Below are 18,210 nucleotides of genomic sequence, written 5' to 3'. Positions count from 1 at the left end.
AGTCTGGGATTCCTTTGTGCTTAGAACAACACAAGTGCAGCGACATCATTTTGAAGTCCTAAGATGAAATGCGACCATAAACACTTGTGTAGAACTGACACAACAACCCAGGCAAGTACTGAGGTGTTTAATAAATAACAGCATGAACAACACAACAACAACAACAACAACAACAACAACAACAACAACATTAAAAGCTTGAATTCATTTTGTATATATACACATATATATATATATATATATATATATATATTCATATTTGACTGTATAAACCATAAATATGACATGCGGTCCTCATAACTTAAAACAACCAGGACTTCTCGGACTGAGGTAGGGTCAGGGGCCGAGGGGTTGGATGGATGAAGCTGTGTGTGTGTGTGTGTGTGTGAGTGTGTGAATGTGTGTGTTTGTGTGTGCGTGTTTGTGTGTGTGTGTGTGTGTGTGTGTGTGTGTGCGTATGTGTGTGCACGTGTGCAAATTGCATGTGTGGCTGATGTATCAGGATGGAAGGCTATGGTCGGCGTGTGTGTGTGTGTGTGTGTGTGTGTGAGAGAGTGAGTGAGTGTGTTTGGAGGTGGGGAAAAGGATTACAGTATTGGCAATAAAGCTGCAGTGGCTGTTTAGAAGAAGTGTGTGTGCTTAGTGGCGAGGTGTGTGTGTGTGTGTGTGTGTGTGTGTGTGCGTGTCAGGGGTTAGAGTTCATAGTTCAGTGGTCAGGAGTCGTCCTCCCCAGTCAGTGCCCCAGTCGTCCCCCCCAAGACTTCCGGCTGAGAACACACACACATGCAGCGTTGATGCGGATGAGACGCCAGGCTGTCTGGTCCTTGAAGACGGTCAGGGCACGTACGTATGTGTGTGTGTTGGTGCAGTAGGAGTTCCAGTGGCGACTGTCGATGCCGCGACAGCCCGAGTTGTTTGACTTGGAGCTCGATTTGCCACCCCGTACCCCTGGCCTGCCCCCGCTGCTGGTCCCAGGGCCGCTGTGCGTGGGGGATCGGCAGGTGGTCTCATAGAAGAGCTGCTTCTTCACCACGTTGTTGATTTTAACGTTGGACAGCACTGTCACCTCGTTCCCGGCTATGTCTGTGGCCCGTGTCAGGTTGTCCACCCAGTTATTTATGCTGTCACAGACTGAGTACTCTCCTCGGTGCATGGGCTGCGACCCTGCCCTGCGCCTCACCCGCACCCCCTTCATGCCCCCAGTGTCATCGCCCTCACCTTCCAGGGCGTCGTGCGATGGGGGCACCTCGCTGAAGACAACACGCGGCGAGGAGCGGTAACGTCTCTTGGAGAAGAGCTTGGGATCCACCTCTGGGATGGAGGAGTCAGGGGGAGAATCCGACTTAGAGTGCCCAACGACGGGGCTCCTATCCTGGGTTTGTGAAGCTGCCCGATGGGGCCTCCTGGTCCTGTGGTGGCTGGTCCTTTGATGCTCCTGTGAAGAATGGTGTTCGGAGACGCGGTCCCCTGCTGCTGTCTGCTGCTGTCCTGCTCTGTGATTGGCTGCTGTCTGCTGTCCTACTTTGTGGTTGGCTGCCCCGGTGCTCAGGGCCCGTCCACCTCCCATGTTCAGTACAGCCTGGACGCCGATCAGGAGGAGCAGGACCAGTGGCGACGACCTCATGGGCACACGTCCTGAGAGAGACACAAGAGAAAATGCACAGATAATGTCAGATATGCCACAAACTGGAGTAAAGGACCATGTTGCTTGGTGTGCCATGAGTACATACATTGTCTACCTGGGGTTGCCCCAGTGGGAATTGAAACTCTAACCCTGGCTGTGTTAGTGCCACTTCTTTGAGCCACAGGAGCAGTAAAAAAAGGCCTGGTGAATACAAGAGGCACTCCTATTACTGCCACTACGTTGATGGGGTGTGCACTTCACAGAATGCACTTTATCCGGACATGTACATGTTATATTGTATGTACTTTATAGTATGTACTATATCTTGATGTGGGCATGTCACCTGAGGGTTGTTGACGACAAAACAAGACAAAACAAAACACTGAAACCCTGAAACTGTTTTATTACTGCACAGTATGCGTTTTGTTTTAATAGGTGACTCCACTTTTACCATGTGATATGATTGCATGCTGAACATTGAAATAAGTGTTCTAACTATTTTATTCTGCCATGGGAAAGTCCTTGGCTCTTGAACTATGCTTATAAATGCATGCTGGTTGTGTGTTGCTGTAGCGGGCGTTTGTGTGTACCTGTGGAATGTGTCCAGTTGAAGTGTGAGCCCCTGTGGACTCTAGAGCCAGACTCCAGTGCAGGCCGGGCCCCTCATGCCTGCCATCTGGACCCCCTGAACCACAGCTCTGTAACACACACATATACACAGACAAAAATATTTAACCTCAACAGATTAGCAATCACACAAAGAAGACACAACTGCATACACACGTCTAATCACCAATCTCTCACTAGTTGGCAGGGTGGCATAGAGAGTCAAAGGTGGGAGGACCCAAGTTCGAGCCTCATGTCAGCATGTGTCCACGCTGCTAAAGTGTCCTTGAGTAAGACACCGAATCCCTACCAGCTCCAGGGGTGCTTGTTTACAGCTGATCCTAAGAGAATTTCCCTATGGGGATCAATAAAATATCACATTAATCTCCCAACTGCTCTACAGTCCAAATGTAAGGACAAACGTGGAGAGGAATAGTGTTTCCCGAAATAGAAAGTTGTCTCAGTTACCTGATTCCTGAAGGATTCTGTCTTTATATCCTACTGTTTGCTACATGTATCCAACTGTTGTTTTTACTAAAAACATTAACTGTTTCAATTGAGGTGACAGCGGAATGGAATATGATTCAATTGGTGTGTTAGTGCATGTCTCCTTTTTATGTGCTATACCTCAAGGGCCACTCTTCTGTAGAATGTAGAGAGTATTCAGACAGCTTCAACAGCTTATCTTGTTCTCATGCACAAGCAAAATATACACAGTGCTATCATTCAAGAAGCAAGGTAGACATGCAGCAGGTTTACCAGATGAGATGGCTGTAAAACTGTGGGCATTCATCTCTGTTCCACTGCCCACCCCTCCTTTCACAGAGATACACAGTCTACCGTTATCTGACCCTATCACACGCCCAGTACACACACACTCACCATGTTTAACTCTCAGAGTTTACACTTGCCATAGATTGGAATGTGCGGTATTTCACACCTCATTAGATCTTACATGTATATCAAAAGCATACACACCAACATACATCATTAATAAGGGATGGGCACATGCATGTCTCACTCACACATACGCACACACACACACACGCACACGCACACGCACACGCACACGCACACGCACACGCAAACAATCAATGTCTCGCTTAGACACACTGGCACAGGCACACACATGCTGTATGCACATGTGGGCATGTGTGTAAGGTTGCTTTCATGAATAGTTTGCATGCTTAGATGCCTTGTTATTGAGGTGAGTTAAAACAGGTGTGTGGCTTGGCTTATAAGGAACTATAATTTGTAATGCTCCTTGTAAACAGCAGTGTTGGAATGTCAAAAGCTTACTAGTGTGCTAAATGGGTACCTGAATATGTCTTTTAGTGCCTTGCTGTCCTATAGCCTTTGGTAGGATACAAAAAAAAGCATATAATCTCTCATATTGTGTGAATCTCTCATATTTATGTATGGTAAGCTGTATGAAGACGTAACATTATCTAGTTGTTATTTAATCTCACTTCTTCCAGTAAACTCAGAACAAGCATGTGCATTGAATGCCTGCCATAATAACCAGAAGAGGGCAGTGTTGCCTGCATAGACTGCCATTCAAAGACAACAAGCGACTGAGTAATACCAAAATGTCACTGGCCCAGCTCCCATTAGAAACAGCAGTCCAGCTGCAAAAGAGAGGATCAGCATATTAAATCATTTTTCAGGTATTTTCCCACAAGCTGAGAATCCCAAAGTCCTTGAGATTGCTATTTTTGTACCATTTCTTACACACTTGTTTGTCCTCAGGGTCAGTTTGGGGTTGGCATAGCATCTACTGTGTACTCAAGTGATCTTAAGAGATAGAGACAGAATTTAGAGATAACTGACCTAGTATTACCGTTTGGGCTGCAGCAGAATCCAGTGAACTAGATTATTGCTGTATGTTGAACTTGTTTTGCACACACGCTTACACATTAGCACTATCTAAGCAAATCTAAATCTGCAAAGGATGCCGCATGCAGACACAGATGAGGAGACGCACACACACACACACACACACACACACACACACACGCACACACACACGCACACACACACACACACACACTCACTCACTCACTCACTCACATATGGAGCTGGTCCAAACAGCCAGTGAGTTGATTGATCCAGGCTGACGGGCAGCTCACTATTTACATGGCCCAGGGTGAGCTGGGAGGATCCTAATGTTAAAAATATGTGGCTTGTGTTTAATGCCAGTGGAGCCAGCGTAAACACTGCAGTGCAGCAGCACAGGGGTCAGAGCGCTTTACAGAGCACCTCTGACTTACAGGATTATCTCAGCACTGGATCATAGCACAGACTCTCTCTCTCTCGCTCTTTCTCCATCTCTCTCAATCTGTCTGTCTGTCTCTCCTTCCCACCCTCACACAAATACTGTATGCAGCATAAGAGATGCACGCACACACACACGCACACACACACACACACACACACATGCACAAGCATAAATGCACAAACTCTTGAGACGCTCTTGCGGTTTCTCTGTATTTCAGTGAACAGGGTTTGGATGCGCTGCCAATTCTGTTTGTTTGTTTTATGGTTTTGCGGAAACGAAACCGTGCTCTGCTTTAGAGATCACTGCTAGCCCCATTGTGTGCTAGCTGTACTGGAAAGCAGGATACTCCAGGAACATTTACAGGGTGCTGACTGGGACTGGAGTAGAAAAAGATAGATTAAACGGTCCAATGGATTTTACACACTGAGACACATCAGTGTGGAAAGGCGATGCATATGGTACTGATAAAACAGGAAGTCTCATGCTACATATTGGGTTGCAAAGAGTGGTGTGTGAGGCTCCCTGCTCTTTGACTTGCTCAGGACAGTGAGTTGAAAACATTGAGTACATAGACACATGTGGTAGAAGCCTTGAAGAGTAAAAGAGCTAGAAAGAGGCCATCCTGCTCACATGAGCTGGCCCAATAATGAGAAAGGTATTTCCTCCAAGAATTTTGGAGCAAAAACCACAGAAATGACAGATACACTCCATATTTCCTGACACATACTGCATTAATACACAGTGGTATAAACAAAGCAGATGTTTGCGACCGTTTTATGATTCATGCTTTGTACACTTCTCAAGTTGGCACCAGAAAGGATGTTTATGAGAACAGACTTTATAACACAGCCTGATGTGGCTTAGCGTCATTTGCTCTAAACAGGACTATCCCCATCTCACATTAGGCTGACTCCTCAGATTTGCCAAACTGTAAATCAAGACCATTTCTGTTGAGTCATCCATCACTTTCAAACGCTGCGATGGCATGAGCGTTCAAGGCACTACAAGGCACTACCTGGTTAAACAAGTTTGCCAAAGTTGATGAAAGTATGTGGAAAAAGACATAAGTCACGCAGCTGCCCGGTTATGACCTGGAAAACCAATCATTAGGGAGAATGAGAGGAAAACACTGCAGACAGAGACTAATTATTTTGCCCCAGGCGATGGAGGCCAGCCACACATTTACTGGTACTGACTATGCACTATTAATTGCCAGTAACACATTTTCATTTGCTCTACAGTCCACAAGATGCTTCATCGGATCTGGTTCTGGTACCTGCATGCTGCCAAATCATGTGGTTCCAGTACAGTGTGCTGACTGTGATATAACAATAAAAGTTGTTTAGGAGAGCGTCGCCTGCCATCAAACGGAGGATAGTTTACAGTTAGCTAGGGTTTCTTCATTTCTGTGTGTTACATTAGTCATTAGTTACAAGTCCCTGTTAAAAGATGTGCAGGAGCGCCGTGTCAACAGTTCTCTCAGACAAACACACTCCCCTCTCTCTGAGTGATGACAACAGCAGCAGATTATGAAGGGGTGAGAAAGAGAGACTGACGCGCTAGTCCTTATTAACACAGACAGAGAGAGAGGGAGAGAGAGATAGAGAGAAAGAGAGGAAGGTAAACAGTTCCTCTGTGTCTCTCATCGACTCAGTGTAGTGCAGTTCCTCCTGCTGTCATCCACTGGAAATAATTATCCAGAGGGATAACTGCCAGGTCAACTTGCCCTTCCTTTCTCTTTTACACACACCCACATGCATGAAGATATAAATATTATCTAATGTTCATAAATCAATATGTCAAAAATGCAACAGCTTATAGCATGTAAAGTATACCTGTTTTTGTAAAGACATTAAGTACCTAATACGTTCACTAATAATCCATAATAAGTTTTGCTTTCATTTCACTTCATTTCAGAGTAGGTGTAACATTTTTAACATGGTGGACATCTCATTTTGGAATGAAACTCTTCAACATATACACAGGGTTATGTGTATGCATGCACAGCAGCATGCACACAAGCACGCACAAGTACACACACATTGACAATACATTGCATTTCACAATGTCTTTTTTTCTCCTGGCAGAGTTGTACTAACAATCATAATGCCTCCCTTGTCTAGTCACCGTTTAATTCCCTAAAGAAAACAATTGTAAAAGAAAAGCCAACTTGTATTTCAGTCCAGAATATCTGTCCTGAAGCTTGTCAAACTGAAGACAATCAGCTTGTCACATTTTAGACAACTTGCCATGTGGAACCGATACAACAGTCTAGAAGCTGCCATGAATCTAGTTCTTGTCATGCAAAAAGACGTCATGCACTGTCCGTCGAAAGTAAACTTAAGACAGTTATTTAGAGGTTCTTCATGGGCTAGATATTCTTAGAGAAGCTTTAAAATTCTCATAGAGGATAGGAATTCTTCTTGCAGCACATTCACACAGTCAGATAAACCAATCATAATAAAATAAATGATGGAAAAACAACTCAGGTTTTTGATGAGTCAGATAGCCAATCAAAATTATGTCAATTATGCAATGCTTATGAGTCTTATGAGTATGTACCTATGAGTTGTAGTTAGATAGTATTTCATATAAACTAGGCTACTTGAAGGAACTGGTTTAATAGAACCAAGTGGTTCTTCAGTGGTTCAATGCATAAATGGTTCTTCAAATTGCTGTGATGGTTCCATGTAAGACCTTCATTGGTTTTACATACACTGCATTTGTTATGGTGCTTCAGTGGTGATGTAATAGCTCTTAAAACCAATAAACGCATGGTGTATGGTAGTCATGGTAGCCATATGGTCTAAACATTTGGCTCTGGAACCGAGTAAGATACTGATGATCCTGCTTGAACTCACATCATTGAGTCTCTATCATTCTGTCTAAAGAGTAAGTAAATGTTAAAAATTTACTAGAAATATAAAAACATTTGGTTCTGAGCTGGTGATAAGACTAAAAGGTTCTATATTACATCAGTCTATAGTTACGTGTTGACAAACACATTTTGGTGCTGTTCTGCACGGTTGTTTCCCTTTCCATAACCCCATATACGTGCCTGACTAGAGAAAAAGAAAAAAAGTGAGTGCTTTAAGAATTTAGCGGATAAGTGTAGTAATGTCAGTAGCAGAGATGAAAGAGATCAGATTCTGCCCCGTCCTTTCCCCTCATCTTCATGTTTGAAAGCCATTTGCTGTGAGAACCGAGGCACCTGTTGTACATCAGGGAGACTTCAAACAGTAAAATCTGCTGCTCTGGCCTCAGGACAACACAGGAAGAAAAGAGACAGGCAGCGGCAAACAGACAGGCACACAGAACCTGTAAAAGCACTTGACTTCTCCGTATGATGACAAATGATGCAAGACACACAGAACAAAAGAACATCTCACTGCACGAAGAGCCATGCTATGAACTGACTAAACGCTAGAACATGTAAAAGGAGAACACTAGCATGTGCACGACTTTACTACACATCAGACCGTATTAGTGTGATGGGTGTACTGGGTGCAGCAATAAAATATGCCTGGCGCACGCAATACATAGGTAAATGTATTCCCAGTTGTAAATGGTGTATATATAGGGATATTAAACAAATGTAAAGAACCTAATTTTCATTTGTATTCCACTAGGAACAAATAGGTTTCAAAACATTGACCCTTCTCTCAACTTAGCTGGCTGGTACTGGCAGCAGCACAAAGGCAGGTACTTAACACATCCACTGTGTGAACGTTTCCCAGCACAGGAACACGGTGCCAACAAGAACACTGAAAAATCTCGGGCCTCAGTTTTTTTATGACCAACCATTACATATATCTTTACCTGTAATAAACCCATAAACGAACACGGTGCCACGCCGTGAGAAGGGAAAGCCAAGAATTCCGTGTTTGAATTTTCATCTCTTGTTTTGATTAGCGAGTGTACAGTGTATGTGCGGCTGAGGAGCCCGCAGAATTTTCCGTCGGGATGCCGGCGCGTCCCACAGGTGTTTCTCCTCATTAGCAGTCATATTGTGGTAAAATGTAAGCTTGTGTTTGGAGGGTTTGGGCAGCCTACCCATCTGTCCAGGGCATCTTGAGAATATCAGGGGAACAGGGAGCCGAGGTGAGGAAACTAAAAGGACTGGGCTTTGGCAATGAGCCAGTATCTTTGGCCGAGTATTCATCTTATTCCCTGGTGCTTCCTCTCTCTCTTTGTTTCTGTCTATGTGTCTATCTGATTGACTGACTGACTGTCTGCCGGTCTGTCTGTCTGTCCCTCTCATCTATCAAGGTTCTCCAGGAATCTGACCTAATGTTCTTCTTTCCTCCCAGGATCAGCTAGAGGTAGTTTCCTGGATACATGGTCGTATCTGTGTCTAACAGCGATAACAGATTTCAATACTGTGTGTAAACGTGTATGTGCAGGTGCAGAGTGCTACTCTTGTGGGTCTGATCCATCTCTGTCATTTCTTTGTGTTTGACTTTGGAAAATTGGAAAACACTCACTTTCTGATCAAATCCATGGATCCTGTCACTGCAGATGTGATCCCCTCTCTTCAAGGCTCTATTTCCCAACTTGGCTGTCTGCAACCTCTCTGTGTGCATGTGTGTTTGTTTTGTGTTGAGGGCTACACATAATTGGCTACTGCTTCAGAAGCTATCAAGTGATTCCATCAAACGCTTGCCATTTTGGAAAAACTCACTGACAATAGCATTTCAATTAGCATTCCCGCTGGAAGGAATTTTCCTTGACTCTGGGATAATCAAAACAAGTGGCTTGGTGTCTGCATATGGCTCCACTTTTAACTCACTTCACTTCTACCAACTTTCCTAGAAAAGTAGATGTCATTTAGTCAAGAGGAGAAAACTTAGACAGCCGCCGTGCTTTAGCTGAATGAAACCTGTCCTGTGTGAACGCCAAAGTATCCGTGGCACAATAGTTTGATCGATGCAAATTTGAAAAATATTACTAAAGTCTGTCTTAATGTCTTTCTTTCTGGTTTTGAGCCACAGAGACACTTACACATTGACAATGCTCCCATTCTCAACTGTTATATTGGATATTGGCATACATCTGATGACCTGATTTGAAAACTGGCATCAAGATCTTTTTATCTGCTTTAGAGCTGAGACTTCACACATTTTCAGTATTGCATAATGTGGTCAAATTCTTAAGTCAACTCTTGGCACAACATTTGTTCCAGAGCCATATTTGATTTGCTAGGGCACCCGTGAAACAAAACAGAGACATGATTACAATGTAACCTCAGTCTATTCCCGATTGTCATACTTTGTCCGACAATATGTCTGAGCAAGCAGATTGAATCCTTGTGGTGATTGTGAAAGAAATCCAAAATAAACAACATTTTAGCTGGGAGCGGGATTCAGCGGTAATTGCATTTGGAAGTAAGAGATGAGTAGCAAATATAAATTGCAAAGTGAAACAATGCAGCTCTTTATTGTTTTTATAGCGAAGTTTATAGCACTTCTGCCACTTTTCTTTTAAACAAAAATACAATTACCTCATTTGTTTGTGAAAATGTATTTTGGCATGATATTATAGAATGCTTGTGTTTTTTTCTGTAATGTTCACGAACAGGTGGGATGCAGGTATAGACTATATATGTAGGAAAGCATTATAAGTTGTGTATACGGTATCTTTATCTGTTTTTTTTTTTCACGAAAAAACAAAAGAAACTATGGCAACAAGACTAAGCCCATTCATCAAGCACTGCAAATGCAATTGGCTAGAAATCATTTGGATTAATACCAATAACTGAAAACTGGCCTTAAAAAAATGTTTTTCCCACCGCTGTTAAGCTAAAACAACTGCATCCACTCTTCCCTTCTGCTTTCTTTGCTTAAAGGGTCCTTTAGGCTCCTAACAACCAGCGAATTTCAGTGGTGTGATGGCGTTTAATGTCCTTATAATGAACTCTCTGCTGCTGCCTTGGAGCCTAGCAGAGCTCCAGGCATGAGGTCCCTCTGGCAATGAGGCAAATCCGTGATAAAAGCATTGTGGCTGTGTTACTGAGAGGCCTTCTCCCCCTCTCTCCCCTGGCTCCCTCCCTACAACCAGGCCCATCCCCAGCCACCCCACCCATTCTCCGGGCTGGACAAGCAGACGTGGGAGGCCAGGCCTCCAGCCCTTGAAAGCAGGATGAACACAATGATTAACATGTTTTCCAGGCCCCCTGTTTTTATGACCTTGACATTCAACAATCTTCTCATGACAAGTGGTTAATGTTTTGGCATGGCTGTGGTAATAACTCCCCTTGCCTGGTGAGAATCTAAGATCCCACAGTGGAGTAGTGAGAAGAGGGCCAGAGGCAAGAATGTCTGTCTGGCCATGGAGAGAGATGAAGACAGAGGGATGGAGAGGAAGGAATCAGAGACGTCAAGGGATGGGGAGAGGCAAAAAGCAATGGAGGGTGGGGTAGAGATTGGCAGTAAGAAGTCTTGGGAATAGAGCAAATAATGGAGCGTGTGATAGCAAGAACCAGAGGGAGGAATGAAGAGGTTGTGGGGGTGCAGAGAGGGAGACAAAGAAGAGTTCAAGGACAGGGAAGGAGTGAGGAATGAAGACGAGAGGAAGTTAGAAACCGTTGAGGTGAAAGAGGACGCATGGGGTTTCGTCTCTGTGTCTGTCCTTCCAATAGCTTTACCAGAAAAATCATTCCCCCCGCCTCTGCTCAAGCAGACAACAACACAACAGTCCCATTACTGGTGTAGCTCATGTTGCATATTCACTCTCGGGACATTCACTGGAGCACAGCTTGAATAACATGTCTGATGTACAAGCAGACGTTTCTCCATTCGTCATGTTACTCATCCTACTGGAGAGTACAAGGATATCGGCATGAAAGTGATTCAAATCGCTGAACACTGATTGGGTGAAATAAATCTGTCAATCATGAAACTAGAAGTTTCTTATCTTTGACAGATAGATGTGATACAGATCACTGACTAATGTGAGTCATCAGATTATCGCCCTGACTTTGATTTGACTCATCTTACAATCCTATTCTTTACATGTGCCTGAATGCAAATACGTTCGTGATTTGAATGCATCTATCGCAATTTGTACCACAGACAAAATCAAGCTTATAGATTGCATGTAATGATCGCATGCTGTTGTATGCAAAGCAGCAGAGGACTGATCATGACTCACCCAGGTACACTTGCTGAAGAACATGAAGTGAAACGTGGGCGTAAATAGACAGATGTGCTCACTCAGACACCCTAGTTTTCCATTACGCCCCACTTGCACTCTGCTCCACCTGCATGCCATGAGCATGGGTGTGGGCCCGTGGATAGACACAGATAGGGTATAGGCTGCGTCAGACATTAGGATAATATGTGTGTATTCTTTTGAGCATTCACCTGATAATGTTCTTACTTGTATTCTGAAATGAGGGTAGGCTGTGCACAGTTAAAGTCTTTCCCGCTGTCGGCATGTTTTATATTGGTGTAACATGGATTTGATTTGACATACTTTTGTCGTTTAGCCCTCTAGTTTTGGGGCACAGGGTCAACCGGTTAGAGCTGCACCCCTGGAGCAATATGTTGCTCCAGGATACTTCAACAGTTATATGGCCTCAGGGGGGGTTGAACCTGGGTTCAGCTGAACCTGGTTGGGGGATGACCTCACTAAACACTAGGACATCCTGCTTCCAGAGGCATTAAACAGCCATTATCCAAAATTGACAGGCTGCTCTGTATCCTCACATGCAAATATTGTTATTCAATCTATTTTTTATTGTCGATACAACAGCAAAAATGGCTTTGGCTGAGTGTCCCAATACGTAAGCTATTCACTGTACACAGCTTCAGTCATCATTCTCAGTGAGCTCGTCTGAATACAATATTCAACAAACACATTCTGAGTATTTAGCTGTTTTCTATTTTGATCTGTCCAATACAGAACCAGCTTTGTTTTACTGCTGCAAATACAGACATGTGTCCTGACAGGACTGCGTTAAATCCTCTAAAGAGTGTAAAAAATGTGATGTTGTCCTCACTCCCATCGCTTGTTTCATTACGATCTCACCCCTCTCACTAAAGACTTGACCCAGCCATTTTCTGTTCTGTGTGGTCTCCTCCACATCTTTCTGTCATCTCTCTCTCTCTGTTTCTGTCTCTCTCTCTCTCTCTCTCTTTGCTTCCCTATCTCCCTCGACCCACCTCTCCCCTCCCTCCCTCTATCTCTAGCTGATGTCAACCACCTGTCTGCGTGGGACCTCCCAGGCCCATCCTCTGTCTGTTAGCAGCACGCCATGTTCAGTGTGTGAGCGGAGCTATGGTGAAAGAGATAGAGTGGCTCCTTTCCAGTGTGTGTCTGTGTGTCTGTGGGTGTGTGTGTGTGTACGTGACCTGTAGCAGGGGTGTAGATGAATGAATATTTACTGTGGAGCACGATGCATGGCCTTAACAGAGCATCCAGCGGAGAGAAATGGCTTCCTACAGGATCACGCTCCCCAAGCTGTTCACGACACATCGTTTATCCTCGAGCTTTAACCTAAACAAAACTTGTTGACGGATAAAACAGACTGTTTGAAAGCAGAGGGGGAGAAAACAGATTGTGAAGCCTTTCACGCTGTAGCAGTATTTTACTGATCCCTTCTGGCTAAAACAACCACAAGAAGAATGACACTTTTTAGATTCATTTAACACACCAAACCTGCTCATTGTGTAGGAGACCAATCTGTTACAACTAGCCAATGGCTCATCTTCCTGCATACTGTGCATTCCCAAATTGGCATAATCCGAATAAGTGCATAATAAGAGGCTTCACTTGTATCCTTGGGGCTAAGGCGTGTGTGTGTTTGATGCGTATCCAACACAAACACACATATACATACACACGTATACACATGCGCACATACACACACATACAAACCAAATTCCTCCAATGCTGGTGTGCTTTGTGTATCTATTTCTTCTGTGTACTTTCCTTCTTTGCGTAAACTTTTTCTTTCTCTCCTCTCTCTCTCTCTAATTATATGGGAACTTGTAAGATCGGAAATGCACTGCATGGTTGGAAATTGTATCTATGACAGCATCTAACAGCAAATACTAATTTAATTTGTCATTTTTGGGCTTGGAGTAAATCTGTATATTTGAAGAGATCAAACATGTAGATAGCAGTGAGAGAGTTTCGTGTCCAGACAAGCTACAGTCAACCTACCAATCGAGAAAGAAGTGGAAGAAAAGTGAGAGTGAGACGGCCAAACACACACGTGTGCGCACATACACACACACACAGACACATACACACGCACACACACACACGCACGCACACACAATGAGGCTGTGGTGAATTCAACATATTAGACATTGACTGAGTCAACACATTACTGCCACAACACTGTTATTCTAGCAGTAAAAAAAAAACCCCTAGTGATTTGTGATTTATCAGCTACTGTGTGTTTGGGCTGCGCGCATGGGCATGAGAGGTAAGCGAGCCATAGCTGAAAGTCATAGAGGCATTTAACGTGGAATGAGCAGGCATGTCTGCACATTCAAGTGTCATTTCTATTGCACTTAACACACACACACACGCACACACACACACACATGCATATGCCACATGCACAGACACAGATACATAAACACACAGGCGTAGACAAACATCCGTTTGATGGAGCACCTGTCGGACTCTGATCTTCAGCAGTCACAGACACATAGACTGACTTGCGTAACACCCCCGGATTAGATTTTCCAATACTTGGAAAACTCCAGACAGAGGACAGTATTATTCTTGGTTTTGCCCAGTGCAAAAGAGTTGAAAACTAGGTCCATATGGGGCAATGGTGCTGGGACAACGGAATTCTGCTCATGACCTGCGAGCATCCAATCCAAATCCAGTAAGTTACAAATGTCAAACAATGTTAGCTGTGATTTCTATTGAATAAATTTGTTCTCAAACATTGTGAGAAGTTGTTTGGATAGGAAACCTCAGCAAGAATTAATGCAGAAACTAACGTGGGAGTGACGTTTCCATATTTTCCATTCTCTCCTGTGCTCTTCTTTCCTCTCCTCTCCTCTCCTCTCCTGTGCCACACGGTTCATGATCCTGACCCGCAGTGACCTCCAGATCCCCGTCTTCCTCCGCAAACACAGACGTGACCCTGAGCCTGAACTCTGACCTTTAACCTCTCACACTGATTCCAGACAGAATGCTCCAGCTGGTTCACTTTACACCAGAGGTTCTTATACCCTATTCTGCTCTCTGACCTGTGCCACGCTGCAGCTCCAGTGACCCAAAAAATAACCAAAGCAAGGCCCGGTGTAAAGTCTTGACCCATGAATTATCATCTTCTCTTTTTGGCCCAAACAGAGAATCTTTGTTTGAGATGTGCAGATGCTGGCTACTCCTCACAGAGGCAGAGAGAGATATTCTTTCTTTTGCTTGATAATATACATTCGGGTAGTTCTTGTAAGGTACCGGTTATGCCATCAAAGTTACGGATAGGTGCAATTGTTAGAAGTTGCCTTGAGGCCCTCAGGTTAAACGGCCACACTCAAACTGGCAGGTGTGATAGCAGCCTCTCCCCTTCCCAGGTGTCCTATACAACCCTCCACAGTCTAGACACCTCACACTATACCATCCTTTATGCGTTTAATGGGTGGATCTCCTTCTTGTCATAGTCTGATAAGAATTTCATAGATTTGCGTGGAGTCCATATTGATGGTGACTCATTATCACAGGTCTCCATAGCAGCTGGGTTACATTTTGAATTCTTGAAAAACTCTTTAAGCGATGTATCAACGTCTGAGGCTTTCTAACAAGTACAGCTGAAGTGGATGTGATATTTGAAACTGTATTGAAACACAAACTCTCTGGCGCAGAGGGAATCTGTGAGACATCGGCAGGATCACATAATGTATTGATGCAAAGTTCAATGCACACGTACACATGCAAATGCATATACATACCTGCATGCCATGAACTGTCTCTCACTCTTTCACTCACTCTGTCTCTCTTTCTCTCTCTCTCTCTCACACACACACACACACACACACACACTGGTGCTAACATAGGGAAAGCTGTAATTCAGCTTCAAAGGGAAACCTGAGAGGGGTCATGAATAATCACAGACATCTTTGTCTGCAGGGAAAACAGCACTGTCCATCTGCCCACCATACACACACACTAGGTTATATGGTCAAGCTGTTTTTAGTAATGCTATTGGGTTTGTATAATCTTGTGAATTTGAAGGATATATCTAATATGAGCATGCGTTTAAGAGAGTATGCTCTGGATTATCTTGTGTTAAACACATGCATGTATCTATGTAGCCTCTATAGCCAGACTGCAGCAGCTTTCTCTCTCCACTTCCTCTGTGGACCAACACAGAGGTGATGAAAACACAGCGTCAGCTCCTCTCCAGCGCACACTGGCAGCAAAATTGACGCTCGCAAACAATTTGAAAAATTTCTTTTTGTACAGACTGAAGCACATTTTCTCCTGAGAGAGCTTTACGCCCTGGCCTTCACTCAAAGTTTTGATAAATTTGTTTATCCAACACAGATGTGAACACACACACAACATTATGGAAACAATGTACAGATGTGTGTGTGTGTGTGTGTGTGTGTGTGTGTGTGTGAGAGAGAGAGGGAGAGAGAGAGAGAGAGAGAGAGAGAGAGAGAGAGAGAGAGAGAGAGAGAGAGAGAGAGAGAAGTCAGTGTACAGACAAAGATAGGTTGTCTTGTCAATAACAGTTATATGGCTTCGCTATTTTGAAATGTGTGTCTCACATACCAACATCTAAATTTTTCTGCTCCAGATTCAATTAGATTAAAGCACTCAATTGGCTTAATGTGGCTGACCATAAGTGTACCTACAGGAAACTGTTTAAGCCTTTGGTGTGTGATATTTGTTTGTCTGTGTGGATAAATGTTGGTGGCGGTGACATTCCTCCCCTGTCAAAGCCTGCAAGGAATTCCCTGGTAGGAGTGGCAGGCATGAGGTCTGTCTTTAGCACACACGCTTGCTTACGCACACAAACACACACACACACACACACATCAGAGCATGAATGTATAATCAAATGCACACGCATACAAACATCAAGCCCCACCCTGACATAAGGATAAACGCAGCAACACACTTCGTGTTGGACGTTGGAGCTCATCAAAATCTACAAGTCCTTTGAGGGTTGTGTAACTTGAGCGGAGAGAGAGAAAGACAGATAGATAGAGAGAGAGAGAGAGAGAGAGAGAGAGAGAGAGAGAGAGAGAGAGAGAGAGAGAGAGAGAGAGAGAGAGAGAGAGAGAGAGAGAGAGAGAGAGAAGGTAACCTGATGTCCCAGGAGTTTTCTGAACAGTGAACTGGTTCCCATTGAAGTTTGGAGAACCCCTTTTTCTAACCCTCACCACTATTCTCCCCCTTTCTCTCCTCTCCTCTTCCCTTCCCCCTCTCCATCGGTATCTACCTGGTTAAATACTGCATCTGACTGGGAACAATGAAAGAACAGAGCCAACATAAACTTTGCATTCATCACTCAACTAAACTTTTTGTAATACCTCCTGTACTCAGCAGGAATTTTCTCCTCCCCACGGGGGACTGACTGGCTGCTGTTGAGTTCAATTGCAATACAGAGGCTCCACTTTCACTTATGACAGGTATGATAAACTTTGGAGTGATCATTGAGACAGACTCTTTCTTCTTCTCACTCTCTCTCTGTCCTACACAGACTTACACACACACACCATTTGTAATTGCAAATTTAAAAGCAACAACACAGGACTCACCACCCTGTTAATGCTCCTTCTCTCAGCTCCCCAGTGAGTGAAAACTTCCAGAGAAAGTCTCCTATATTCCACCTCACTCTCTCCTGGCCAAGGGCAGAATTATCCCAAACTCCAAATCCCGCTCCTGCTTTTAAAGCTGTGAATCCAGGTCTGGGGCCATCCACTTCTGTCTGTCTCCCTCCCACACTCTTTGGGAAATGGATTGTTCTAAAAGTTTAGTAAGAGGAGTCCCAAAGCTACTCCCACCCTCCTGTGTGGCTCGCTGCAGGTCCTAGTGCCTACCCTTTCCACGCGCTGCCATGACAAACATACAGCTGTTCATAACTCACACCTAGCCGCTGTTACTCATTCTGTCCTTCAACCTTCCATTCACCTTTTCATCCATGCTTGTTCTTTCAGAGCACTGGAGCTGATCAATGGGAATAAGCCTCAAACCAGGGATGACTCAGCTTCTTTTGCTGTGTGACTGGACTTAATAGTGAGGTCAGGCTTTGGCCTGCCAAGTGAAAGCTTTCCACGATCGTCATTGTTATAATAACACACCTGAGTCACTGCTAGCTGCGCATGGATACCCTTGGATATGAACTTAGTAGTGCAACGTGCCTCAGCCATGTGTGTGGTTGAACTACAAACGTCCTTGATACAGAGGATGGTTGTGGAAGCAGGCTCACTTAAACAACCCAGTAATCAATCACGGAAATACATTGCCATATTCTAAAAACTAATATGGCAAATATGCATAGGCCATTGCAATGCAAACATTTAAAATGTGTCCAGTGAAATTTATGGACTTACAAGAATAGAACCTTGATGGTCTGTTGCAATCAGGAATTCATCCATGTTGTTTGTCAGTGGTAAATGGAGAGAACAGGGGAAAGAGAGCAACAACGAGAGCCAAACTATGCAACTATGATATCCCCTCACCCGGGGTGGAGAGACCAGCCACACCCTGCATTCATCAGGGCCTC

General features: G+C 44.1%; 1 protein-coding gene across 2 annotated transcripts; it reads right to left on the bottom strand.

Moving 5' to 3' along the window:
• Window positions 1-126: 126 nt before the first annotated feature.
• On the bottom strand, window positions 127-17,419 carry ngfa (nerve growth factor a (beta polypeptide)). Of its 2 annotated transcripts, none has more exons than XM_078288368.1 (3): window positions 17,243-17,419; window positions 2,215-2,320; window positions 127-1,635 (listed from the first exon to the last, which is right to left on the bottom strand). In XM_078288368.1, the coding sequence occupies exon 3, from the start codon at window positions 1,622-1,624 to the stop codon at window positions 734-736; it is 891 nt and encodes a 296-aa protein (XP_078144494.1). In that variant the 5' UTR covers window positions 1,625-1,635; window positions 2,215-2,320; window positions 17,243-17,419; the 3' UTR covers window positions 127-733. The 2 variants fall into 2 exon arrangements, with proteins under 2 accessions (XP_078144494.1, XP_071777810.1); XM_071921709.2 differs by lacking the exon at window positions 17,243-17,419 and adding an exon at window positions 12,893-12,999 and having other exon boundaries at window positions 2,215-2,322.
• Between the last annotated feature and the right edge of the window lie 791 nt (window positions 17,420-18,210).

The sequence above is a fragment of the Centroberyx gerrardi genome, chromosome 14, assembly GCF_048128805.1.
Source record: "Centroberyx gerrardi isolate f3 chromosome 14, fCenGer3.hap1.cur.20231027, whole genome shotgun sequence".
NCBI lineage: Eukaryota > Metazoa > Chordata > Actinopteri > Beryciformes > Berycidae > Centroberyx > Centroberyx gerrardi.
This window is presented reverse-complemented; position numbering and strand designations above follow the sequence as displayed.